The sequence below is a fragment of the Prosopis cineraria genome, unplaced genomic scaffold (genome assembly GCF_029017545.1).
Source record: "Prosopis cineraria cultivar Desert tree isolate PC_DT_omini unplaced genomic scaffold, ASM2901754v1 PC5, whole genome shotgun sequence".
Taxonomy (NCBI): Eukaryota; Viridiplantae; Streptophyta; class Magnoliopsida; order Fabales; family Fabaceae; genus Prosopis; species Prosopis cineraria.
In genome coordinates this window covers 40503848-40530282 of record NW_026555336.1, presented here as the reverse complement: position 1 = coordinate 40530282, position 26435 = coordinate 40503848, and the positions used below count along the sequence as shown (strand labels likewise).

Below are 26435 nucleotides of genomic sequence, written 5' to 3'. Positions count from 1 at the left end.
ATTTTATGAAATCTTTTAACAATGAGAATCCTATAAGTTACCTGGGAGTAATTTTTCCTTAGATCCACACTAAATAAATCAAACTTGGTCACTATAGGCCCATTCTTCCATTGAAATAACAAACAAAGAGAAAGATGTCTGAGCCCATGCTTGTCAGTCTCACTTTTAGGCTCCAATTATTAACGGTGAAGGGCCCACTGTTTTGGCCATGAACGATCCTTTGCTTCTGATGTGATACACAAAAATAAATAAATAAATAAATAAATAAATGTTTTGAATACTAGTAGTAATAATAATAATAAAAAACAATCATCTGATGATTATTTGCTCCCAACGCAATCAAAAGTCAAAACCATTTCAGTATTCACTAATGGTTGAGTTAACACACTGAGCAATTTCTGAACTCACAAAATTGATGGAGCGGATAAGATATTTGACCTTTATTTTATTTTTAAATAATTAAATGGTATGCAAGTTTAAACTTCAAAGAGCATTTCTCCAGTTTTGTATATCGGACATGTTTTAAAAGTTATTTTTTAATCCATTTTATTGGTCACCTCATAAATTTGTAGGGGTATCAATATATATATTTTTTTCATATATATTTCTCCAGTTGTATTTATAAGATAAGGAGAGAAAAAAAATTTAATCTTATTTATAAAACACATGTCAATTCCCAATGCTTAACTTTACATTTTTCTCCTATTAAATACTTTGAATAAAAATATTAGTAATAAAATTTAAGAGCATTTAATAAGAATAAAAGTAAAAACTTGTTAGATTTTAAGAATAAGTTAATGAGGTTTAGAGTTTTTCTTGATTCCAGTAAAACATGCTGAAAGTAATTTATAAATATGACTAAAGAGAGTACTCTACATTGAAAATAGATATAGGAATAGTATAGGAGGGTAAAAACTAAAAAGTATGATGGTGTATAGTGTAACATCATCAATTTCAAACTTTAAATTTTTAGTGTTAAAACGGATAAATTGATAAAAATTGAGTGATTAATAAGTTAATAATGTTTTTAGACTACTGATAAGGTTATTGGATCATTAAATAATTTTAAAAGTGGGATAAATTTGAATACGAGTGAACTAGACATTAGATGAGGGCCAAAATTTATTCTAAGTTTTATTGTGCCATTCATCATGATAGACATACCATGTGCCACAATAAATGTACGAAAATTAACTTTTATTAGATAGTCGCATGCATCAAAACTAAAAGGAAAAATAGAGAAAAATGAGAAAGAAGCGACAAGGGAGAGCTTAACTAGATAGGGCCTTTATGGGCTTTTTGGATGCTATTTGAGTTGGATGCACACTTAAGTAAGCTTCATATTCATTCTCTCTCCTCTCTATGCAAAATTTATAGGAGTTTGGGTATTGTTAGGAGTTGATTTCAATTTCTTTTCATTTTTAGCCCAACCTATTATCTTAGTTAGAGCTTTGGAAAGTTAAATTCAGTTTTTAAACCTAAGTTTATGAATTTTATAGTAATTTAAAATTTTTGATTATAGTTTGAAAGAACTTTAGGTTAACAATGAAAGATTGGGAATAATGTGGGTGAAGAATTGATGTTATCTCAATGATTGGGTGTTAAATGAAATCAATAAAATATGTTGAAAGTGCTAATTGTGTTAGAGAAAATTTGAACATAGTAGGTACCTAAAATTAAGCAAAAAAAAGTTTAATTAGAGCTATAATTGATTATGAGTATTTAATCTTATAAATTAAATATTGATCGAGCTCTGTTGATCAAGTGACCTATTGTAGAGTAGTTATTTACCACGGTAATTATTTTTGAGACAAAAAAATTAAGGTAACCAAATAATTTAATTTTTTTATTTGCGTGTTTAGATGGGTGTGAGAATAGCAAAAATACTATACCATTGTTTTGAACTAGTATATTATTAGTATATACTTAATTGAAATTTGAAAATATTATGTAAAGTGGAATGAATATATATTTACATATATGGGTTTTGAAAGGAATTTGTGCTAAAATTATAAGTATAGGTATTTGCAAAATTATATGATTTGTTATGATAATGTTTTTCATACTTCCATTATTTCATTTTGTATGTTTTAAATTCTCGTTTGAGTTTCAACATCTTTTAAATTTTTGGAATTTTAATTTTTTAAACTAGTTTTTCTTCAACCCTTATGTTATAATAATATAATGGTAGAAATTGTCTTAATTTTAGTTATCATAACGATATTGTGTAAGATGTTTTGATAATGTCAAAACAAAAATTACATTTAATAATTCTAGAAGCTACTTTATTTTTACAATATTTTTGATGCTTTGATTAACCTTAGAAAAAATTGCTAGAAAATTCTTTTTAAATGAAAATTGTTGCCAAGAACTAAGTCAGATTTAAGGACCAAATTTAGTATTCTATTCAAAAAATAATTTGCATGATAGACCAAAATGCCCCTCAGTGTGTTAATTTAAAAAATAAAAAAGCACAAAATCAAACTGCTAGAGCTTCGGTCCCTCCGTTAGCCGATGATGGTGCGTTGGCCAAAGTTCCAATCGATTGGTGACGGTTCATCGATTAAAGTCAATATCCCTTAATTATCTTGTATTGTAAAGCATACTGATTGGTTATTGTTTATCCACGGTTCTTTGAACAGTAACAACCCATTATATATTTTTTAAATATAAATTGGGTAAAGCAAAATGGTTGTTTACTGTTCATCCACAGTTCTTTGAACAGCGACGAACCATTAGATTTTTTTAAGAAATATGAACTGCAAAATTAATTTTTTACAAAAATTAATTGCATAAAATAAAATATAAAATACATATTTATATTAAAAAAGTTGTATATTAAAATATAAAGCCAAGTGATAAATTATAAAATAAAATATTTTATTGTTGAAATTTAAATTTTAACTATATGGAAATAACACACGTTTTTAAAAAATAAATTATTTTTTGTATTGTAAAATGCATAGATTAACAAACCTTTTAAGTTCTTTTAATAAAAATAAAACAGTATGTTGTTACCATAAATATAAAATGGTTTTGATTACCCAAAAAAAAAAGACAAAATGATTTGTTGTATTTCAACAATAACCAACTATTATATTTTTTTATTTTTAAAAAATATAAATATAAAAATAATTTTTTCAAAAAATTAATTGTATAAAATAAAATATAAAATAAAAAATTAATTCTTTTTTGTAAAAATTGTATACTAAAATATAAAGCTAAGTGATAAATTATAAAATAAATTATTATTGTTTAAATTTAAATTTTAACTGTGAGGATAACGCACATTTTAAAAAAATAAATTATTCTTTCTATTTTAAATTGTATATCGCTTTATACTTTGCACCTTACGCATATACATTTGCATCCTAAGCCTATAAGCTTGCACTCAAAGGTCAATACTTATTATTTTGCATCTGATACTTTAAGCCTATACTTTTTCATTCAAAACTTACCACCTTATACTTTATATTTTAAGTTCATACCTTTGCACCTCAACTTTATAAACTTGCATTTCAACCTATTACTTTGCAACTTACACTTCTACTTTAAGCCTATATCCTTGTATCCAATGCTTATACCATTGCACTCTAAGTTTATATCCTTTACACTTCACGCTTATAGCGTTGCACAAAAAAAAATACATCTTAAATGTTATTGATTTCAAGTAAAATAAACACACAGGGAGCACATTAGTGTCAATGCCCTTACATTTCATGAAAACAATTATAGATTCCATGTAAAATAATATACGAAAAGATTTGCAAACATGCCTGGGCGAAATTTACATGTTAATTGTAATTGATTCCATATAAAATAAACGCATAGACAGCACCTCATTGTTAGTGCCCCTACATTTCATGGAAACGATGGAGTATTCCATGCAAAATATCTCGAACAGAGAGTAATCTCAGATTTGAATTGTAAGCATGACAAATATAATATACTTGTTTAATACACAACTGATAAGAGATAAATGCATCAAAACATCTTGATTTTAAATACAATTTCTTAGAGTAAAATTCTCTTATAGGAGCAAGACTTGATGTTTTAATGAAACTGGATGATTTCCAAAAAGACTCTTTTCCATACCTGTCTGCACAAAAAAGCAGACACAAAAATTTGATCCAATACGAGACCAATAGACTGAAACCTAAGTAAGCATAGGAAAATGCTAAATTTCCTAGTTTTTTCTGATAGCTCTTCCTGATAACGTCCAATTCTACAAACTCTCATCACACCATCAGTGTAGCCACTGAACAAGGTAATTCCACCTGTACTCCAGCTCAAACTAGTGCGGTAGACTACCTAGCAGACAGGAAACAATATATCAACACCTCGTTTGTAAATATTATTTCATTATGGGGGGTGCTACAAAAAAAAAAAAAAAAAGAACTACATATTGCCATATCTACCTTTCATATCCTACATTTGCAAGACCCTGATATAAACTACTTAAGAATACAAAACAATAATCAGGAAAAAAATTTACATGGAGCGATTGCTCGAATATTGTCTTCACAACATCCTTGAAGTTGGGGGAAATGGTGTACCTACATACATAATTCCACATATTAGAGTACATAATTAATGGTAATGATTTTAAGGGCTTAGGATACAAAAAAATATAATCTCTACTAAGCTTAGGAGGGAATATGGATTCATCATCAAGCTGTGCTCCAATCCAGTCCACTAGATGTTCTACATATTTTGGAGCAGGCACCTCAATAGGCTTCTTGATTTGTACAACATCTGCCCATCTATACTTATACCTATGTAAGTTTTCATATAAAAACACACATAAATAAATGTACAACATAGGACTTTGAAATGAACTAGGGGCGGCGAGAATCATCATTAACATTGATAGAATGATGATAAGAAAGGCACACGTGTACTTAGTGTTTTGACAATTCAAAATTACAAGTGATGAGCTCATTACTTGTACAAGCTTTTATAGAAGATTCTATTGCACTCAAGGAATAAAATGTGTTTAAGAAAAAACTCTTACCTTCTGTGACTTTTACATAGCAGGGATCATGAGATTACCATCTCTCTCTTTCAATTGTCATGAGATGTTTTAAATACTGCCTACCCCCACAAAATGATTTTTTGCACGAGTAGGAATAACATGAGCTTTCTTTCTTTGTTTTTTTTTTTTCTTTTATTAGAGACCACAACAGCTTTCTCTAAGTTTAATCACAAGGCCATTGGAAGAGTGGAGAAACTTTTAAAAGTTGGTTTTAGTTGTTTTTGGTTCATAACTTCTCCTCACCCAGATCCCTATTATTAATAAAATCATCAAAAGTACTATGGCACAAGAAAAATGTTAATGATAACAACTATAACTTTCGTTCAAAGGGGATTCTGAGTACTGGCATGTAACCATGAAAATTGTTATTTGAAAGGTCAAGCTGTCGAAGACTTTGAGCTGGGACACTAGAGTGACAGTACCTCGGAGGTTTGCATGAGACATTGCGGCTAACGCCTTGCCAAGAGCAGTAACTTGAGTTGTTGGCGTCCCATCTTGGTACTTTAAGCTCTTGGTCAAGGACAAGTACTTTAATCTATAATTATCTAAATCAAAAGGATGGAACTACTGCCATAGAAAATTTTTCCAGTAAAAAGTCGTCCTATAAAAGATAGAACAATTTGAGGCCGCCGTTCTTAACGGTGAAGACGATAAACAGGGCAAGTATTGCTTTTGTTGAGCCAATCATGAAGATTTCTGCTACGTTCACATGGGTCGGTTAGACCTGATCATGGTTTCACATACAACGGTGGGGGATTTGGAACAGGACTTGAGGCAGCGGACGAGGAGGTGACAGCATGAGGAGTTGCTAATCACCTTCAGTAGGCAGAGGTAGAGGCGGCGACAGTGGGAGGAGTTGCCATTGCCAATCATCTTCAAGCTCAGCAGCTGAATAGGAAGTAAGGTGTGGCATCTTCTAAGGTGTTCTAATGGTTCTCCGATTAGGGAATGTGTACAGAGAGGGCTTAACATGGGGCATTTCAGCCAACACAAAAAAGTGTTCTATGAATATAATAACAAACTTAGTCCTTAAATCTGGCTTGGTCTTTGGTAATAATTTTCCTTTTAAAAAAGGATTTTCTAGCAATTTTTTCTTAACCTTGAGCCACTTATTTTGAATTGCAAGTGATTTACATTTAACAGATTATGTTAAAAATGGTATTATTGTACCCCGGGAGCGGGGGCATCTCCATCCACCTCCATGGCTCTGTAATTGCAACTCATTTTTCTATTTGTGAACACCTATGTTTGAGAGATTATAGGGGATTATCCATTTTCAGGCTTTTGAATTGAACCCTTTGAAATTAGGTGTTGTTTTCTTCATGCTCGAACCAAATGCCAATATTAGAATTTTGCGAATTGAGCCTTGACTTGCTTTATTATTCTCCATTTATACTACCAATGCTCGTTTCTCTTTGCGCCTCTTCCCCCATTCTTCTACAGCATTTCCTATTCATTCAAATTCAATCTGTTTCTGAAATCAACGAAATCACCTATGTCAACCTTGACCACCCTTCCTCCAGACACATTTTCGGCTCGGGATGATGTTGGTCGCCTCCGCAAAGCTTTGAAAAAAGGTTACTAATCATTTTTTTTTCTTTTTCTTAATAACGTGTTTATATGTAAGTGCATTTTCTGATGTTTGATAATTTTCTTCATCCTTGTGAAAGGATATTGAAAGCCTGGCTATATATGCAATTCTGTTGAAGGTTGAAGAATTTTCGCCATAGCGTGTGTGTGTATATATATATATATATCTATATTATCATAAGTATTATTCTACAATGATTTGTTTTCTCTTAGCTCTGCAATGGTGTGTGCTCTGTCTTCTTCTCAATTTTCATCTGTTATTTTTATTTCGATGAGGGCCTTAAAGTTGGAGAGTTGTAATGGAGAGTTTTACTTGTCATCTTAAATATTTTAGTGCAAAAGAATTGCAGGTAAATGAGCACAAGGGCAAGCATATATATAAATAACTAAGGAACTACTAATATATATATTAATTAACATTCAATTAAAAATAAAATTTATATTACTTTACAGTCTTTTATATATATATATATATATGTATATATATAACTAATACGTTACATTCTTCATGAGCGAATAGTGCAACTGTTATTGATATTCTATACATTCCCATCCCATCAAGTTAACTGAAAGAAAGAAGCAATCCATTTGACGCACTTTTGGATGTTTCTATAACATGGTTTTCGCAATTCTCAATTACAGGAATGCGCTGCAAAACTTCAATAGTTATAGAAATCCTTGCTCACAGAGATTCAGCACAAAGAGACCTCATTCTACAAGAATATGAAACTGCATATTCTGAACCGCTTACCAAACGCATCAGTTCAGAGCTTCATGGGAATCTCAAGGTATATACATGTTCAAAGAAAAACTAACCCAGTTATTGTTTTCCTTTCATCATTGAAAAGTGAAAACAGTGGAAAACAAGTAATTCATCTTTTTGACTTCAGAAAGCAATGCTTCTTTGGATGGATGAACCTGCCAATAGGGATGCTACCGTAGCAAGGCAAGCCTTGACTTCATCTCTTGTTGATTATCAAGCTATAACTGAAGTGATTTGTTCTCGCTCCCCATCACAAATAAGACGCTTTAAAGAAGTTTATCAGAAAGTATACCATACTCGTTTAGAGAGGGACATTGAAGACTATCTATCTGGGGATCTCAAAAAGGTGCTTCAATACTCTCCATCCCCTCCTCTGATGAATAGACAATTTTTTTCTGTTCTCTATTTCATTAAAATGGGATACTCCATTAAAGCTATTGTCTTTATTCTCTTTGATACAGTCAGTCTTATGAGTGCTTTTTTCAAATCTTGTCGTATTGACTTCATCTGTTAGCTAAATAATTGAGTAACCTGAGTCAAGCTATCTATTAATAGCTGTTGCATGAATATATAAGCGTACCACGTTATGAAGGCCCAGAATTTAATCAAGAGATTGTAGAGAAGGACGCAATGGATCTGTATAAAGCCGGGGAGAGGAAGATGCTAGGAACCGATGAGAAGACTTTCATAAGGATTTTTAGTGACAGAAGCAGGACACATTTGGCTGCTATTGCCAAAGCATATGAAAGAAACAACGGCAACTCACTGGAAAAGGTTTACATGCAAATCCTCAATGAGCTGCTTTTGTTCAATGATTTGTAGTTCATCATTATTTCTTTTACACAATCCAATCCATCCGTTTCGTGCCCTACAGGCCATAAAGAAAGAAACACATGGCTATTTTGAAAGGGGCCTCCTGGCCATTCTTCGATGTGCTACTAACCCCGCACTGTACTTTGCCAAGGTATTTTCTCCTTCTCATAGTTTCATCTCCAAAAGTTTGCATTCCTTGTAAAATGGTTCATGAATATTTCACACTTCCATTAAGTTCTGTTATACATAGGTTTGTCTCAGTTGTTGTGAAATTCGTGATGCCATTCACATTGCAGAACTACTTACAGTAAAAATGACTACTGTTTGAGGTGTTTTTTTTTTTTTGGGCAGATTCTGAGGAAATCAATGAAGGGTTTTGGAACAGATGATAGTAGATTAATAAGGGTAATCGTGACAAGAACTGAAGTTGATATGGAACAAATAAAAGAAGCATACCTCTCAAGATATGGAAAACCATTAGCCAGTACCGTTCGATCAGACACATCAGGTCATTATAAGGACTTTCTTCTATCTCTGATAGGCGGTGATTAGATGGGAACAAGAGCCCTATGAACAATGGCATGCATCTACGAGCAAGTTTTGACATGAATAAATGCATGCAAGAGTCAGTAGCATGAGATTGATTTCTAAATAGGATATCCATCTGAATAACTTGCACACTCATGGTCCGGTTACCCTTTATTTCCTTTGTACATAATATATGCATAATTATTTCATACTACTCTTTCCTATCTATTAAAAGATGGCGGTAAAGAAAAAGACAAAGTGCAGTCAAGTTATGAAACCCCGTTGCTCCTTTTGCCGTCTATCATTCAAACTAGCTCATCGTGCGATACTTCCTCGACTTCTATTAGCCATTTTGTGTTCTTCTATAAATAATAATATAAACCGTTTGTTACTTCTAATCTTTGAAAGAGATAAGCAAAGGCATCGTTAACTAAAATACTTTTTCAACTACATTACATTTTTTACCATAAAATAAATAGATTACTTAATCTCACTAGGCGATTATCATTTTATACATTATCATATGTAAATATTTCTATAACATATTGTAGTATATAATTGTATGAACATAAAATATAAGAATTATAACAAATCACATTATTTATTAACCGTGAACGATAAAAATTGGCTGATTGTTGATATTAAAAATGAAAACAATAAAAATCATAAAAAAAAAAATGTAATCGAAAATTGGCGTGCAAGGCTGCAAGCCTGAAGCCTCAAACGCGAAGCAGAGTACCTGGGTGACTGGGCAGGGATTAGAGCTTCACAGTTCACACCGCTCAACCTTGGCGTGGCGGTCTTCCTTCAGCTTCAGAGGCCGAGCAGCTCTTTTGTGTTGCTTAATCCCTGGCGCGGTAAGCCTTCAACGTCAGAGTACCTTTCCTTTTGTTAGACTGAAAACGGTATCGTGTAGCTGTCGAATCGGTGCTTGTGACAGTCCCAAGTCACAACTCTCAATATGTGCAAGATTTCCTCTTACAAATCAATTGTTTCCTTCTCATATTATTGTCTCCTTTGTTCCTTGTAGTTTCCAGCTTTCGTGGACTCGGCGAAGAACTCAAGATTCAAATGTCAGGGAAAGAAGATATTCGAGGCTCAGATTCTTTCTCAGAGAAAGGAAAGGATCTGATAATTGAGGGGTACCCTATTCAGGGTTTGTCCATTGGAGGCCAAGAAACGTGCATAATTTTCCCCTCACTTAAATTAGCTTTTGATATTGGTCGCTGCCCTCCCCGTGCTGTTTGCCAAGACTTCCTCCTTATTTCCCATTCTCACATGGATCACATAGTTAGTCCGTTTCTTCAATGCAAATTCATACCCGAGATAACTGATTGTATGTCTGACACATCTTTTCTTTGGACAGGGAGGACTGCCTATGTATGTTGCTACAAGAGGCTTATACCGTATGAAGCCACCAACAATTATTGTACCGTCATCCGTAAAAGAGGACGTAGAGAAGCTCTTTGAGGTGCACAGGAAACTGGACCACTCAGAACTGAAGCACAATCTGGTTGGCTTGGATATAGGTAAGTTTTGAATTGAAATTTTGCAATGCTAACTTTGGCCACTCGTATATTTTTGTTGCTTACGCTAGATTTTATTTTCAGGAGAAGAGTTTTATTTGAGAAACGATATTAAAGTAAAAGCTTTTAAGACCTACCATGTGATACCTAGCCAGGTTACCAGCTAGCAATTATGTATCTCTTTTGAGTTTGATTCCTGATTTTATCCTCATCACTTAGTAATACTGTGGACTGACGTTTATGCATGATTTTGACAGGGTTATGTACTTTACTCTGTAAAAAAGAAGCTTAAACACGAGTACCTTGGCCTTCCTGGAAATGAAATTAAGAAGTTGAAGTTTTCAGGTGTGGAGGTTGGTCTTGATTGTTGTATTAATGGATATTTTGTTAAATCCATGGCTGGGCAATTGGAAATACTTTTGTTCAACCAATGCTAACACTTGCTGCTCAGTTCTCTGCATTTCTTACGTTTTTCATTTGATTAGAGAGGGGGAAAAAGAAATGAAAGCACAACAAGATACTCCCTCCATCTCAAATTATTGGACACTTTTGAAGGAGTTTTTTCGTCCCAAAATATAAGATACTTTGAGTAAATTAAGGTTTCATTAAATGCACCAATTTCAATATTATCTTTTTTCTCTCTGTAATTAATTTTCGTTTATTCTTTTTTTAATATATTAAATGATGGGTGTTTTTGAAAGTTTATATTTTTGTTTTGAAAAGATAAGGTTGTTAAATGTATTTAATAGGGTTTATTGGTATGTGAGATTTTATCTAAAAGTGCGTTATAATTTGAAACGGAGGGAATGTATAATATAGACTATATTTATTAAAAAAAAAATTATGACCATGATCATCGAGGAGGATTTAAACTCTGAGCTGAACATATTTTCTGAGTCAATGTTCAGGAGGCTACCGCATTATGATTTAGTTGCCTTTGCCCCCTTCTCCAAACGCAAGATCTATCTATCATGATAGGAAAAATTGAACAAATGTAAAGTTTTCCTCTTGATAGCTGTAGACAATGAAGTTATATCTGTAGTCGACTGTTTCTTCTTCTCATAATTCTTTGATTCAATATTAAGTTATCTTTATCAAAATGAGCTAGCTATAGGCTGCAATTGATTGGTTGTTTATGTTTAAGAGGCGTAACATGTTACCTATTTTGGTATAGAAGTTTGCTAGTGCATCTGCTTCTTGTGTTGACTTCACTGAGTATGCTCAACCAGATTGTGCTGTGGGCAGATCACGTACACTTTGGAAGAACCAGAGATTGCTTTCACTGGAGACACTATGTCGGATTTCATAGTTGATGATAGTAATATTGATGCATTGCGGGCCAGGATCCTTGTTATGGAGGTGCTCTACTTTCTTTATCTAATAATTCGTTTCCAACTTTATTGCTGATCTAAACTATTGATTCAAGCTTCGTAGTTTTGCATTATTGGAACAGATCATTAATGGTCTTCCTTGATTCAAAGTCTATGCACTTAGCCCATTATGAAATGGAATGGTATAGATTCAAGATTTGATATTTTCTGTTGAGAATTTTTTATATTTCCACATGTACATTTTTACATTTGCTGACTTCACCTGGTGGGATAAGGCTTGTTGTTGTTGTTATTATTGTATAAGTTTCTAGATTTTAGTTGTCTTATAATACAGAAGGAGGTGTTGAGCAATTGAGACAAAAGACAGGCAATAATTTTCAGGAAATTAACCAAGAACACATGTAGGAAACACCACACATCATCATCCCTTAAGACTGTACCTAGTCTGAATATAGAATTTTCAGAGTTCTTGAACAGACTGTAGCCATTGGAGTTTTTAATTCATTTAGATACTGACTTTTAGCCTACATTTCTCCTCCATCTTATCTGAAAGCATCAGATTTTCATAACCAAGAGTGATTAATCAATTCATTGAGTCCTAATATTTGAAGTCATGGCTGAATGAATTCATTATTATTCATATAATAGTTGAAAATCAATTCATGCAATTTGATACTTATTAATAATTTTAAAACTAATTACAGAAAATTTATTTTATAAGTACTGTTGAAAAAAATCTACATGCAATATCTACATTATATCAGTTCTTTTTATTGCACTTTCAAGTTCATTTTCTGTACACATTGCTTGCTCCTACATAATGTTGATTAAAATTATGTGGTTAAGGATGTGATTTTAGTGCAACTCTTATGTTGTCTCATCTATGCATCCAGTGCACCTTTGTAAACGATTCAATTACAGTGACGCATGCCAGGGATTATGGACACACTCATCTGTCTGAGGTATACTCTATGAACCATTAGCATTCTATTCACTATCAGCTGCAGTCTGGAGCACAAGAAAATTCATATCTCTTGGGGATTTTGGTTGTTTCATTCCCTGCTAATCAATGCCCTCCAGATAATTAGTCACGCTGGGAAGTTGCAAAACAGAGCAATCCTTCTAATTCACTTTTCAGCACGCTACACAGAAGAGGTATGATACTAGTAAATGAATTCTACATCCCCACGCCATCTCAACTCCTTCCCTATGAGAGTTTTATGGAGCGGCAACTTTTGGAGAAACTTCTATGGGGACTCGTAGGAAGCTTCTTCATGTTTAATTTGAAACTTGGTTCTTGCAGTTTGAAAAAAAAAAAAAAATTACAAAGTGATTCTAAACTCTTATGTGGTGACTGTTTGCTGACTTAGTTTATTAGCATGTAGACTGCTCAAACTTTGTCCTATGTCGTCTCTCTTCCCTGTTCTGTTTCAGCATAGCTAATGCCGGCAGTGGCATTTATGATATTTCAGGAAATTCAAGAAGCCATAGCGGCCTTGCCTCCACCATTAGCGGGTCGAACTTATGCACTTACAGAGGGTTTCTGACTCAAGGATCTACGAGCTTTCTTGATGGCAAATGAAGGATCAAATGAATGCCGGGCTGATTCCTGTTTTGTAATGAGCTACTAGGGCCACTGGGCTATGCCAGTTGTTTTATTCAATTACTATTTTACAATTAAATGTTAGAGAATAGTTGGCAAAAGAAAAAGAAAATATCAGAGAACATGTTGCATGTATGGTGAAGTTATTAGTCTCATCCAAGACCTCACAGTTAGGTGTATGTTGAAGTTGAGTATTTAAAATTTTATGGACAGAAGTATATTCTCCTTTTGCCTCTTAAAGGTCAGGGTGAGGATCAATTGCATTCTAAATATTTTATTTGATTCTATTATTTTAAAAAAAATGTAAAAAGTTTCAAAATTGCCCTAATGGCTACCAATAATTACGTCAAGGACCAAAAACGCTGACGTTGGCATAAGAAGTGAAGGGAAAACATAAACGTTTCATGCGGGAACTATGACCTCCAGCACGGTGATATTCTGGCACAACCGATATTTGCTTTTCGTTGGAACTTGAATAATTCTCGTTATGTTGTGTCGAAGCTTGTGTAATGATGAGTGACCAGTTTGAGGGTTAGAGATAGGAGGTGATCATAATAGCTTTAGTACAAGGTTGAAGTGAGGATGGCGGAGTGGAAGAAGTGGAGCCTTGGAGACCATGACAGTATCTTGATAGAGGAGTTCAGAGTGAAGAAGTTTGGAAGAGTGCAAGCAGAATAGCACGATATGAACGTGGAGGGATGGTGATGGTGCGGCACAATGCCTTCTTCTGTAGCACCATCTCATTCCACTTTTGGTTACTAATTAATTAAGCTTCCCTAGTGTTTTTGGTTGTGTAAGAAAAAGTCCCACATCGTGTAATCGGAAGAGTTTTTAGTTGTATATATATTAAGTAATGGGAGCACAAGATCATATTTTCTTTGCTATTCATAAACCACTTTTTCCCTCTATCGAAAAATGCCAAACAAGGAGGTAGCTTGAGTTGAGATTAACTGTTTGGATAAGGGGAAAAATTGATTTTTTCCCTCCAAAATTAATTTTTACAACAAATTATCCAAACAGTCAAAATAAGATGAAAATTGATTCTCGCATGTTACGCGCGTTTTCTGATGGAATCAGCTTTTGTCAAAAGTTAATCAAAAAACGTTGGAGAAGATTATAAAAGAAAGCCTATGAGAAAATTATAAATAAAGCACATAATTTAATAAAAATAAAATTAAATTTTTTTTCTTCTCTCTTTTTTTTCTTAATAAAATTCAAATTTTATATCCTTAAAAAATTAATTTTTTATATTTAAGAATTAAATTATATAGTAATTTATATAACTAAAATTAATTCTGATTAAATTATCCAAACATTTTCAATTCTGTTAAAATCAATTTTAAAAAAATAATATCTGAACAGATTGTATCATAACATAATCAATTATAATTAAAATCTACCACTTAATCCATTATTTTTGTAATCTATTATACCCAACTGAAATCCAAACAGACTCTAAATAATATATCATCGATTTTAGCTATATGGTACGAAAAGTAAAAGTTATTGAGCTAGTTACGGCAGAGGGCTTACTTGGTAACTTGTCATGGAAAATGGTTTTTTGTTATCCTAAATAAAAAAAAAATTGTTTGACAATATGTTTTTAGAAAATGTTTTAAAAAATAAAAAAATTAAATATTTTTTTGAAAAATAAAAAAACAAAAATTTCTTTTAGATGTTTTGAAATTATTGTTTTGGATAATAATAGAGATTATTAAAAATAAAATATACTCTATAAAATATTAATTCTCAAAATAATAAAACAAAAATAATTTCAAAAAAGCACAGTATTTTTTGTCAACATATCACGGCACTACAAATATAATAGAGAACAGAGTAATCAAGGATGTAAAAAGGCGATAAGTCAAGACTTACACCTGTACTCCAATTTAAATTCAGAACTCATAATTTCTTATTCCTTCTGGGCATTCAGAAGCTACAGCATTCACAGTAAATTTCATAATTCATAAATTCTGAATTCACAGCAATGATCTTTGCTAACTCCTGCTGGGGTTTTAATCAAGTATATACGCTATATTTGGCCCAAAAAAAAAAGTATATATGCTATACAGTGGATTCATCGGCAAACACGGCTGCTAATATAATCACTATATTCGTATTTGCTTAATATTTAATTATAAAAATAACTACATAATCCATATAATTAATTATCAATTGTACACACATCTAGCATGAAATTGATGTTTCAAACTTGGAAAATTTATATATATATATATATATTTATATATTTATTTAAAAGGGGACAGAAAATAAAGCATGCATGTGATGATATATATAGACACGAACTTTTTTCAATTTCTAAAAAATAACACTGATTATTGCTTGACCATATATCGCTATTCAATAAATGATAATATTACAAAATAAATGTTTGAAATACAAAAAAAAAAAGTAATAGAAATTGAGGAATTAAAAAAATGTTGTTGGAGACGTTATAGCGACGAATAGATAAATGAAACTTGGACTAAATTCCTTGGGGAGATGGTGACTGCTCCGAGAACAGCGTATCATAAATACAAAGCCAAGGAAGGAATCCGAGTTTCGGTGTTTATTATACATTTCTCATCTTCAACCTCTTGCCCTCTTCTCCGTCTCTCTCTTCCATCGCCATCTTCGTCCTTCTTAATATATTAGTACAACACCAATGTCTTCTTCTTCCAACAGACCTATTCTCTTACCTCTGATCATGTTCCTCACAGCATGTGTCCTGTGTTTCTTGGCGGCTCCTTCCGTTGCGGAACTCGAACACCTTCGCCACCTCCCCAGCAAACCCGACAACTCGCTGAGCTTTCTCGTCGTCGGAGATTGGGGCAGAAGAGGCTTTTACAATCAAACTTCCGTCGCCCATCAGGTTAACTTCTCCATTCTTTGCTTTCTCTTTCAGTTTCTTTTTTCCCCCCCCCCTCTCTCTCTCTCTATATATATATATATGGATTCAATATCGCAAAATCATTTTGTTTGCTCGTTCTAATCATATGAATCCATGACTTTAACTTCATCTCGCATATTTATTCTCAGCAGATCTGCTACTACTAGGTGTCTGTAAATTGATGTTGTTTAATTTTGGAGTCGTACGTGAACAACATCATTTCTCACCTCAAGCTGTGTGTACTTAAATTTGTTATTTATTTTCATTTGTTGCTAACTACATGCTTTAAAATTTGATTTATTAGAATTCATTCGTTCCTATGCATATAATTGACATATAATATATTTAACAAAGGGACTAGTGTATTTTTTTTATAAAAAAAAACCTATTAGAAACGGCTTATATATATAAATAAGTCTAAAAACGATTTTCCGAAAAGAAAAAAAAGTTATTTATTTATTTAAAAATATTATTGTAGCCGACATGAGTTCTCTCGTAACATGGGCGTGTGCTATAGTAGAGCTTTTGAGAATTGAGATAAACATGTGATTGGTGATTAGTTAATGACTTTTTAAAAATTAATTATTTTGAAATCAGACAACATAACACAAGAGAAGTGCCCATGCCTACCAGAAGAATTTATGTAATTTAAACTAAAAAAAATTTGGAAAATTTGCGTGAGAGTCAGTTGCTTTACCCCTAAGCTAATCTTTCCTATAGACCAGAATCTTTGTATAAGCTCGTTTAGTCAATATTCCATCTACCATCCTATTTCTTATACTGGTCCTTTCTTATTATTTTTATTTTTACCCGAATACAAATGCTTAATTGATTCTTACCCATTTGTCTCGATTATAGATATAGATTTTTTTGGGCCATACAATTAAAGATATAGATTGCGGTATTGATTCTTTAAGCAACCCTCATCTGCCATTCAAATTCATCAGTATGTATATAACTGTTGATGCAAAATGAACCAAATTCTTTCAAATTCTACTATTCATTGAATTAGGTTAGCATTCATAAAAAAAAGGATAAACAAAATATCTACATTTTAAAAGTCCCGTCATGAAAAAACTGACGCCGAATTTTTTAAAAAAATAATATAACAATAATTTGCAACTACATGTAGAATAATTAAAAACACATAAAAAAAATACTTTCTACATAAGAATAAAGTTATGTAACGTATACTGACATATAGTTTCTAAAATATATTTTGAAAATATTAAAATTACATTCCGGATTGATCGGAATCAAAAGTATGCATTTCATGTCTGATCATTTCAGAAGATATTGAGCCAAAAAATTTTATAAATTTAGTGCGAACTAAAATATAAAATTTTGTTGCTGATATAAAATATGTTATGAATTAATTTTTGTAAGGGGAATTAACGTCTATTGCTGTTACGAACTGTTCTCCCCCTCAAAACATATTTTTTACTGTTTTACATTGATCTTTTAATATATATATATATAGAGTACGTAAAAGCTACTTTATTAATTATGTTGTGCCACTTGATTAATGTTATGGGTGGGTGTCCATTCCATTTCTGTTGCTCTATTCTTTCACGCAAAGTCACTTTTGCGTTTTGAAGGCATATCGGGGAATATTCCAAAAGCTCAGGGAAAAGGTTATATGGGGCTTTATGGAAAGACATATAAAATATAAAATATATATAATTTTATCAATTAATCGAGATGTCTGGACCACTTTGATACATGTGTCGATTATTAGTTTCTGTTTCGGTGGCGATGAAAAAATAGTTAGGTACACGCAAGCTGCTTGCCAATTATACAAGTCAACTGATATTTCTCTCTTTTCTGTTGAAGTACAGATGCACGTCTTCATTTGCTTTTTTCTATATGTTTCGAATCTATATGCTCATTCTTAACAAAACTTCAAAAAATTTACATTGGAAATTGAACTATATTCGCTTTAGTATCGTGCATCGTACTTGAATTATTTTAGGAAGAGATATCCGGAAGCAAATGCCAGCCTATGAATGAGATGTGCTTTAAGGATTTGAAGGGTACAGTTCTCAGCATATTCCATTCACTTCGTTGATTCCTTTTTTCTTTTTTGTCCGGAAATAAAATGAATTCGAAAATATTTCAGATGGAAATTGAAATTTTCATGGTTCAACCCAAAAACTCTGGATGATGGCAATGTTTGTGGACCTAATTTTAATAACCCAAACCACCTTATTAAATTGAAGCAAACAAACAGCACCTCTCTGTGATTTTGACTTCCTGATCTCTCAAAAATAAGATTAGTGTGTGAGATTTTTCATATCTCCAAAAGCATTATATTAATTTTGAAGTGATTGATTGTACTAATTGAAATGATAACACATACTACTAATACTATTAATAATGTATAAGTGATGTTAATTAACTTAATTGAATGCGTCCGCAATGCATATATGCTTAGATGGGAATGGTGGGGGAGAAACTGGATATAGATTTTGTGATATCGACTGGGGATAATTTCTACGAAGATGGCCTGAAAGGAGTGCACGATCCTGCCTTCTATGATTCATTTGTCAACATCTACACTGCCCCAAGCTTGCACAAACCTTGGTACTCTGGTATATTTCCTGACAAATCTAATTAACCTTGTGCGTTTCATCGTCCTGTACAAAATATCATTAGTTTCCTCGACAACATAATGTAGCGTTGATTCTCTCATACCACATTCATTTTATCTCATTGATTTTCTGTTTTGCAGTTTTGGGCAACCATGACTATAGGGGTGATGTTGAGGCACAATTAAGTCCCATTCTCAGGCATAAAGACTGCAGATGGATTTGCATGAGGTCTTTCATACTTAATGCAGGTACCACTTTTAGAAATGAAATAAGTGAGAAGATGAAAATGAAATATCTTTTTCCTTTGCGTGATAATAAAAATGAAATAGAATCATGTCTTCCTTTTGTCTACTTGGCAGAAATCGTGGACTTTTTCTTCGTGGACACAACTCCGTTTGACGATTCCTACTTCACGGGGCCAGGAGAGCAAGGCTATGACTGGACCGGTGTGCTTCCTCGCCAAGCTTACCTTTCTAATCTCTTGAAGGTCAATCCAAATTCAAAATTCTCTATTGATACCCTTAACTTCTTACATGCCTCTTGGAAGCAAGTGTGCCATTGTGTGGTATTTAAAACAAGTTAATTATATCAGTGGGTACCGATTGGACCATCATTTTCTTCATCACAACAGTGGCTGATTAAGGTTTAGAGGTTTTCCCTGTAGGAAGTGGACTCAGCTCTTAAGAATTCTAAGGCTACATGGAAATTGGTGATTGGTCATCATACAATCAAGAGTGCCGGGCATCATGGAAATACACAAGAGCTCGAGGCGAAGCTCGTCCCAATCCTTGAGGTAATGTAATCATATTTTAATGAGACAATTTCAATAAAGGACTCTTGATAAAATTTATTTATATTCAAAGCCCTTAAATTTTTAAAATTTTATTACAGTTCAGGATTATTGATTTGATATTAAATTTCTTAGAAAAATAACAAAATTGCCCTTTTTTAATTAATATTAAAACTTTTCTATTTTACTTGTTAATTGCGTCACTTCATTTGTTTATTTACTTACAAAATATTACTAATTGCCCTACTTAACTTGTTTTCATTTTAAGTATTTAAATCATCTTAAAACAACTTGTCAATTCCTATACTGTATGTTGTTCACTTACTTATGAACTATTGTTAATTGTTTTATTTTACTTATTCATTGCCAGGCTTTCATTTGATTTTACTCTAGGAAAATAAATAAGTAAAATATAAAAATTAACAACATTTAATAAGTAAATGGATAAGTAAAGCAGGGCAATTAACAAGTGAAGTAGAGCAGTCTTGATATTAATTTAAATGAAGGGTAACTTTGTCATTTTAAAAAAAATTAATATCAAATCAACGTCCCTAAATTGAAGTGAAATTTTAGAAATTTAAGAGTTTTGAATGTAATTGAAAATCTCCCTATTTTAACTCCTCAATATGTCTTGAAGAATTTGATCGTCATGCGGGAAACTCCCAGTTTGCTAGGCTCCGTTGCCTGTATCTTTCTTACTCCTGTCGTTCTTCGAGAAATTTAGAGGATTCAAATGCATAAAAACACTGATTAACCAGCCTGATTCAATCTAATAAAGTGTTGCAGAGGGAATATCTTTTAACGTGCAGTTCCTTGTGTGATTGTGTAGGCAAATGAGGTTGATGCGTACATAAATGGACATGATCACTGCTTGGAGCATATAATTGACTCAGGAAGGTAAATGTATATTATTATCACAAACATGGTTCTGCAACTCAAACCTCATGTTGTTTATACACGTACGAATGCAGTGGGATTCAATACTTGACGAGTGGAGGGGGATCAAAGGCATGGAGGGGAGATGTCAAGCCTTGGAGCCCAGAGGAGTTGAAGCTTTATTACGAAGGTCAAGGATTCTTGTCCGTGCAAATCACCCAGAGCAAGGCATACCTTGTATTCTATGATGTTTTTGGTAAGGTATTACACAAATGGACCGTCTCCAAGAACCTTAACCCATTAGCTTAGAAAGAGACCGCTGTTTGAAAAGAACTGATCCAGTATTCGGAAGGCAGAAAATAAGAAAAGTAGTGTTCAGGAATAAAATGAGAAATATCTCTCTTTGTTTAAGTACATTCATCATTTCCTTTTTAAAAAATATTTTTCCATGTGCCCAACATGTATTTAATAAGTTTAGATTACGGTAGTTGTAAGTTAGTTCCCCCATGTCTGCAAGACTGCAAGACGTTCACTCAACATCATGAGAGTATTTGCCATTAATCTGTATGCACGACACTGCATTTTATTTTATTTGAATAATTAATAAAATCTCAGGAGATATTTTGAGTTGATTTGTCCATCTTATAAGAAACTTATCCAAATCCCTCCCCATACAACAAATAAAACCTTTGACGTGAATTTGTGGCGCGCCAAATTGATAATCACACTTACCTTTCAAAGATCAAAGTAGGAATTTTGTCTCGTCTTCAAAAGATTGTTTGCGTTTTGTGTGCCTAAATGTTGGTTTGTGCGGGTGACTAGGACTCTGTCACTAGCTTTTACCAGAGACTGCTATGAATTTTCCACGCTAAAAAGACCGACAACTAAAATCAAAATTTGATGAATCAAAGGACACTCATCAAGTGAAGCAAATTTCCCTGTTATTCAGCCAGTAGACTGCTCACTATATAATTTCACCTTTATTCTGTGTTCAGTTTTCATCAACTCTAAGTCTAGCATTGTCACCCTAAAATAAAAAAAATATATATATATATATATAAAAGAAACAGATAAATTACGCATCCAGTTCAGATAGTTAGCATTAGCATTCTACATCTAACATCATTCATTAAAACAAAATCATGAACGCTATTCACCCACTTGCACGTTATACATGGATTGGTGAGTTCTCCAGAAAGGCAAGTCAAAATGAATTTGTTTGATTAAGGTCGAGGTATAATCCTCCCATTCGTTAACTGCAGCCACAATTTCTTTCCAGTCGAAGTGAATGCATACACTCTCTTTGGAAGGAATGCGACAGAAAACCCTTGCAACCAATTCAGGATCGATTAGAACTAGAGAGTTAAGGCCATTGATTTTCTGCTTTTGCATTTCTGACAGCTTAGTTATCTTCTTGTCTATAGTTACTTCTCTAGTTTGCGAGGTGGATGCTTTCCAACGATAGAAATGTACAACCTGTTCAGCAGAGGAACAGAGATCAGAGTCCTTCTAACCCCTCTTACTATTTTCTCAGCAAAAAATGAGAAAACTTATCACTCAACAGGAGGGATTCTCCATCTTGGCAAACTAATAGTTTTGCCCAGTACTGTATGAGAACTAGTAGTGCGATAAAAAATATATATCCGTTTTTTTTTTGTACAATATATATATATATCCTATTTTGGTAAGTGGGGAAGAAGACCACATTCATGGTCACTTCTGTCGATTTGTTATATATTTTTCAGTCTATATCAATAAACATGTGAAAATATACCCGATCAAGTACCTGAAGCACGTGCAAGATATTGACAAATTCCCGCTCTAACATCTCACTTCCCCTCACTAATCGTACTGGCTTGATCAATAATTCTGAGACATCAGAATCACAGTCAACATCTTGTGAAAGGCATATGTCATATCCAAGAACTTGCAGTCGTGCCCAACATATATTGAAACCCAACTGTTTATTGGAAGCTTGTTCGACTGAAAACCAGTACATATTACTGGATGCGGGCAAGGGTAGGCTGGAATCACCCATTTTGTCATGTTATAGGTCCTGTGAAAGAAGAGAAATAAGCTTTGCATCCTCATCATGAGAACCATCACGACTGAACCATAAAGTGAGCGTGAGCCTTTCTCCATCAATGATCTATCAAAGACAAGTTCAGATCAGAAGACATTGATTAAGATGCACATTTATATATTCTATATGCAAAGTTGATCACTAGTACCATGTAAACCTGAGAATCAAGATTTCAAAATAACAACTCGTTAATTTTTTAAAGTTCTATGATCTTATATTCAATCAGCATGATTTTGAAACCATCAAATCAAAGTTTGTCACCCTTTTGCATATAACAAGAAATGCCTCAGAATGTAAGATTGTGAAACTCGACGGACATAGATGATGCCATTCTGAACATTCCATTTATATAAAGGACCAAATTCAGGGTAAACACGGATTAAAGCTCTAGGAAAGTATTAAAATGACTGGAGAAAATAAGTGCCAACATGTATCATAATAATAATTGAACTTCGCAACAATTAATTGAAAATTATGTGCTTAAAGCATACATATAATCACTCTTCTTGTTGGGAAAAACAAGGTGTTGGGAATACATTGATCATGATGAACTATTAATTGAAATCTCGGGAAGCAAGTAATTGGTGAAATTGTACAAGTCGAATCATGTGGGACCCTCCTCCACAAGAAAATATGTGCTGTTCTTTTCATTCTGTTTCCTTTTATTTCTCTTACATTTTCCCTTGAGGGGGCAGGAGAGCCAGGGAGATCTGGACCTTATTAAAAAGTAATATGGGAAGTAACAAAGCTAATTACATATATTGGTGAGTAGGTTCATAAGAAGGGAGTTACTGTCCTCTACCTCATCAACAGAATGAATGTTGCGATGATCAGCTGTGTACATGGCAACATCCTAAGAACAAAAGGGGGGAAAAAGGTTAGAAAATTCATCTTTCTCTGGTCGAATTAAATCAAATAACAGAAAGACTTAGATATTGTTTATTATTTGAATTATAAAATTAAGACATGATCGACAGTTTATTCAATCATGAATTTATGTAGCTATTGAGAAAATTAAAAGTGAGAATCAAATAAAATTTCATAAGAAAATACAGAAGGATTTCACCCACTCCAGCCATGGGCATAATTGATGTTGGTTGGCCATCCTGGAAATGAAAGAGTCCACCACTGAAATCTGTCCCATAACTATTTAAATAGCATACTGCCTTTCAAGGCATTGTCAACAGACAAACAGCTGTCAGTCATCAGTCAGAGCGAATTGGACAAATAGAATTCACTTCAAAAGTGAACTAAATTGGACAACTTGCTGCACACTCACTGCATAGTCACGTTGTTTGAGGTAGGGCCTGTTATCATCACTATGCCAACCAATACTTGATCCTTTGGTCCAGCTGGTTCATTTATATAGTATTATCAGACAAATTAACTGACATGATCAAAGAACAACATTTTACAAGCAGCTCATATTGCATTGGAAAATTGGAACCATTAATCACTACTCCAACTTGGAGTTAAAATAGTGTAAACATGCATTGCAATAAAACCAAGCTTGACTGCTTGAGCTTTCCATTGTTCGTAATCTAGTCAGCATAATATTAGATATCAAAAATGCCATGTTCTGCCACATAAGTTGTGAAGTGGTCAGAACAAAGTCAATAGATTCACAACTAATTGCTACCTTTTCTCTTCTCAACTGTGATCAATCAGTGGAAAGATGTTACTATTTTTTTCTACTGAAAAATAAATAAATAAAAAGAATATATTACTTCAATTATGACACGTGAGAAACTGCTCCAACAAGGTATGCATTAAGAAAAATGTTGCAAGAAATATAAAAAATGACACAATAAAACAGGCAATCCTCCAAAAAAAAATCACTTTACTAGCTTGCTAGCTAATTCATGCTATTTTAGCAAGCTAACTAACCTGATTAAACCTGTGAATTCAATAAAGAGTTCATATTCGCATCCAAAAAACTCCTCTAACTTATCTTTCAACCTTTCTGTCATAAAATTCAAATGAATAAATAAATCAGACTAAAAAAGCATTATATAGACTCAGAACAATCAGGAAACATACATTTCTTGCAAAAAATTACAAGGACAACAACTAAATTCTGGATTGTGAAATCTTTTGGAGTTTTAATCTATACTTCTGCTTTTAATGGCTAAGAAACATAGCTATGCTACGAACAGCGATGGATTACAAAAGCAAAAAGAAAAATGTATCATATTTTATTGTTTGGCTTGTAACAGTCAGATGCCAGGCTGTCAAATATAAACAGACATAGAAACTGGGAAGTTGTTTGTTCATATCTACATACTTATCACCCTTGGCTAAGTAAAGATTCTACTTATTAGCACAGTCAAATAGCATCATAGGTGAAAATCAAATTTATCATCTTCAATAGACGGCTAATTAATAAAAGCAAGCATATTTTATCACCAGCTCTTGGCTACAAGCTGCTACATATATATATATATATATATATATAGTTTATCTTCACGAATTTCTCAAGTGCAGGAGAAAAACGAAACAGCAGTCACCATAATGGAGAGCTCCATATACAATAGTAAGAACCCAGAAAGAGAGGGAGGGGAAGGACAATCGAGAACTTAAAAAAAGGGGGGGTAATGGGAGGATCAACGATATCTAATGAAAAAAATACCTCGAATAGGTATGAAAGGCATGATCAAGTGAGACGAATTGGTGGCAATTAGATGGGAGAGAGTAGTTGAGAAAACATTTGGTCTATAGCCCACAGTGCTGCAACTCTTGTGGATGAATTCCAGCTCCTAGAGAGATCAAAACCACCCACAAAATCAACAGGAGAAGAAAAGGTAATTAGAAGGATGAAAATGGTGAAGGGCAGATATTTAAGGAGACAGACCTTGCATTCATCAACGGAGAGAAAATTGGAGATGATCAGACGCGGGTGTTCAAGGTCTGCCATTAAAGTTCACACTAGCGAACAAGCCAGTCTCGCCGCTCAGCTAGTTGATCCTGCTTAGCTATTCTTATTCTTCTTCGGGTCTGTTTTTGGAAATTTTAGGAACCAAATGAAATTTGAAAAAAAAAAAAAAACATTGATATAAACCATGCTCCTAGTTTATTACCCGCCCTACGTTAATCTGGCTCACCCGTTGAAGAGATGTTACGATAATAATAAAGTATTGATGGAACAATCTCTTTAAAATTATATTAATTATTGCATCTGTCATTTTTTACTATTCAAACCCTTACCTTAAATAATACTGATAGTAGCCCTTCTAGCAAGTGCCCATTGATTAATTGAGGAATGTTTAGATAACTAAAAAAAGAACAAAAACCCTTTGGGCCCGTAATTAATCCTATGGGAATATCCAAACAGGCCCTTCTCTTCTTTTTCCTTTTTGGCGGCGGTGAAATGCTTCTCGGAGTTTATGGCTTTTTGCCGTGAAGTGTCATAAAATTTGGTGTCGGGCTGTTGCCCAAACAAAAGATATAGAACTTTTAAAATATTAATAATAATAAAAGACTTCTGAATTATGAAATTTTAGAAGGAAAAAAATCATCATTCTATGTTAGAATTAAATGTTGTTAACTTAGATATATTCAATCCTCTTTTAATATTGAAAAAAATTAAAATAAATATTTTTAGTATAGAAAACATGAAATATAAGTATTGAAAATATTTAAAATGACTGTGGAAAAATTGGAAAAAATAAATATTTAAAATGCTAAATATGAATTCTGAAAATTTAGAAGATAAATCTTATACAAAAGATGACTAATGAAAAATTCAATGGAATGAAATTTATTCCAATAAAAAATATGATATTTTAAAAAAATTAATATTCTCATCTGTAAATAATATTATTAGAAGGTCTTAAATGTCATACTTCCAAAAAACAACGTCATCAACATTGGGAAAGTGAAACAGAAACACCCAGGCCCAAAAGAAAGAATAAAGAAACGCCCCCGTTTAAAAAAAAAAAAAAATAAAACGTTCAATAATTTTTTAATGCCGCAAACACACACACACACACACACATATATATATTTTTCAGTACAAA

General features: G+C 32.9%; 4 protein-coding genes and 1 long non-coding RNA gene across 8 annotated transcripts; 3 read left to right on the top strand and 2 right to left on the bottom strand.

Moving 5' to 3' along the window:
- Window positions 1–4045: 4045 nt before the first annotated feature.
- Window positions 4046–8760, bottom strand: LOC129310437 (uncharacterized). Its single transcript, XR_008593114.1, has 3 exons — window positions 8658–8760; window positions 4496–4556; window positions 4046–4311 (listed from the first exon to the last, which is right to left on the bottom strand). It is a non-coding gene; the product is annotated as an uncharacterized LOC129310437 (long non-coding RNA).
- On the top strand, window positions 6381–9020 carry LOC129310436 (annexin D5-like). Of its 2 annotated transcripts, none has more exons than XM_054952276.1 (6): window positions 6381–6612; window positions 7268–7413; window positions 7516–7734; window positions 8013–8162; window positions 8263–8352; window positions 8553–9020. In XM_054952276.1, exons 1-6 carry the CDS (start codon window positions 6531–6533, stop codon window positions 8751–8753), a joined length of 888 nt encoding a protein of 295 aa, XP_054808251.1. In that variant the 5' UTR covers window positions 6381–6530; the 3' UTR covers window positions 8754–9020. The 2 variants fall into 2 exon arrangements, with proteins under 2 accessions (XP_054808251.1, XP_054808250.1); XM_054952275.1 differs by having other exon boundaries at window positions 7944–8162.
- Window positions 9021–9398: 378 nt separating this feature from the next.
- On the top strand, window positions 9399–13447 carry LOC129310334 (tRNase Z TRZ1). 3 transcript variants are annotated; one of them, XM_054952153.1, is made up of 9 exons: window positions 9399–9634; window positions 9760–10019; window positions 10096–10258; window positions 10340–10410; window positions 10513–10608; window positions 11501–11614; window positions 12480–12548; window positions 12667–12741; window positions 13059–13447. In XM_054952153.1, the coding sequence occupies exons 2-9, from the start codon at window positions 9801–9803 to the stop codon at window positions 13131–13133; spliced, it is 882 nt and encodes a 293-aa protein (XP_054808128.1). In that variant the 5' UTR covers window positions 9399–9634; window positions 9760–9800; the 3' UTR covers window positions 13134–13447. The 3 variants fall into 3 exon arrangements, with proteins under 3 accessions (XP_054808128.1, XP_054808129.1, XP_054808127.1); XM_054952152.1 differs by having other exon boundaries at window positions 9401–9586; XM_054952154.1 differs by lacking the exon at window positions 12667–12741 and having other exon boundaries at window positions 9399–9586.
- Window positions 13448–15728: 2281 nt separating this feature from the next.
- On the top strand, window positions 15729–20968 carry LOC129311332 (purple acid phosphatase 3). Its single transcript, XM_054953563.1, has 7 exons — window positions 15729–16061; window positions 18514–18670; window positions 18811–18918; window positions 19030–19157; window positions 19335–19463; window positions 20290–20357; window positions 20432–20968. The coding sequence occupies exons 1-7, from the start codon at window positions 15855–15857 to the stop codon at window positions 20643–20645; spliced, it is 1011 nt and encodes a 336-aa protein (XP_054809538.1). The 5' UTR covers window positions 15729–15854; the 3' UTR covers window positions 20646–20968.
- A 443-nt stretch (window positions 20969–21411) lies between these two features.
- LOC129311333 (uncharacterized) lies at window positions 21412–25175 on the bottom strand. Its single transcript, XM_054953564.1, is given in 6 exon segments — window positions 21412–21812; window positions 22123–22485; window positions 23222–23272; window positions 23490–23585; window positions 23699–23771; window positions 24307–25175. Coding segments are annotated over 6 exon segments (993 nt in total). The 5' UTR covers window positions 24390–25175; the 3' UTR covers window positions 21412–21485.
- Window positions 25176–26435: the final 1260 nt, after the last annotated feature.

Bases quoted from the DNA above. Each gene is read 5' to 3' on its own strand.
- LOC129310334 (XM_054952153.1), top strand. From the start codon at position 9,801: ATGTCAGGGAAAGAAGATATTCGAGGCTCAGATTCTTTCTCAGAGAAA. The intron at 10,609-11,500 runs GTTGGTCTTGAT...TGCTGTGGGCAG, and splicing joins TGAAGTTTTCAGGTGTGGAG to ATCACGTACACTTTGGAAGA. The intron at 12,549-12,666 runs GTATACTCTATG...AATGCCCTCCAG, and splicing joins GACACACTCATCTGTCTGAG to ATAATTAGTCACGCTGGGAA.
- LOC129310436 (XM_054952275.1), top strand. From the start codon at position 6,531: ATGTCAACCTTGACCACCCTTCCTCCAGACACATTTTCGGCTCGGGAT. The intron at 8,163-8,262 runs GTTTACATGCAA...CGTGCCCTACAG, and splicing joins ACGGCAACTCACTGGAAAAG to GCCATAAAGAAAGAAACACA. The intron at 8,353-8,552 runs GTATTTTCTCCT...TTTTTTGGGCAG, and splicing joins CCGCACTGTACTTTGCCAAG to ATTCTGAGGAAATCAATGAA.
- LOC129311332 (XM_054953563.1), top strand. From the start codon at position 15,855: ATGTCTTCTTCTTCCAACAGACCTATTCTCTTACCTCTGATCATGTTC. The intron at 18,671-18,810 runs GTATATTTCCTG...TCTGTTTTGCAG, and splicing joins GCACAAACCTTGGTACTCTG to TTTTGGGCAACCATGACTAT. The intron at 18,919-19,029 runs GTACCACTTTTA...TCTACTTGGCAG, and splicing joins GTCTTTCATACTTAATGCAG to AAATCGTGGACTTTTTCTTC.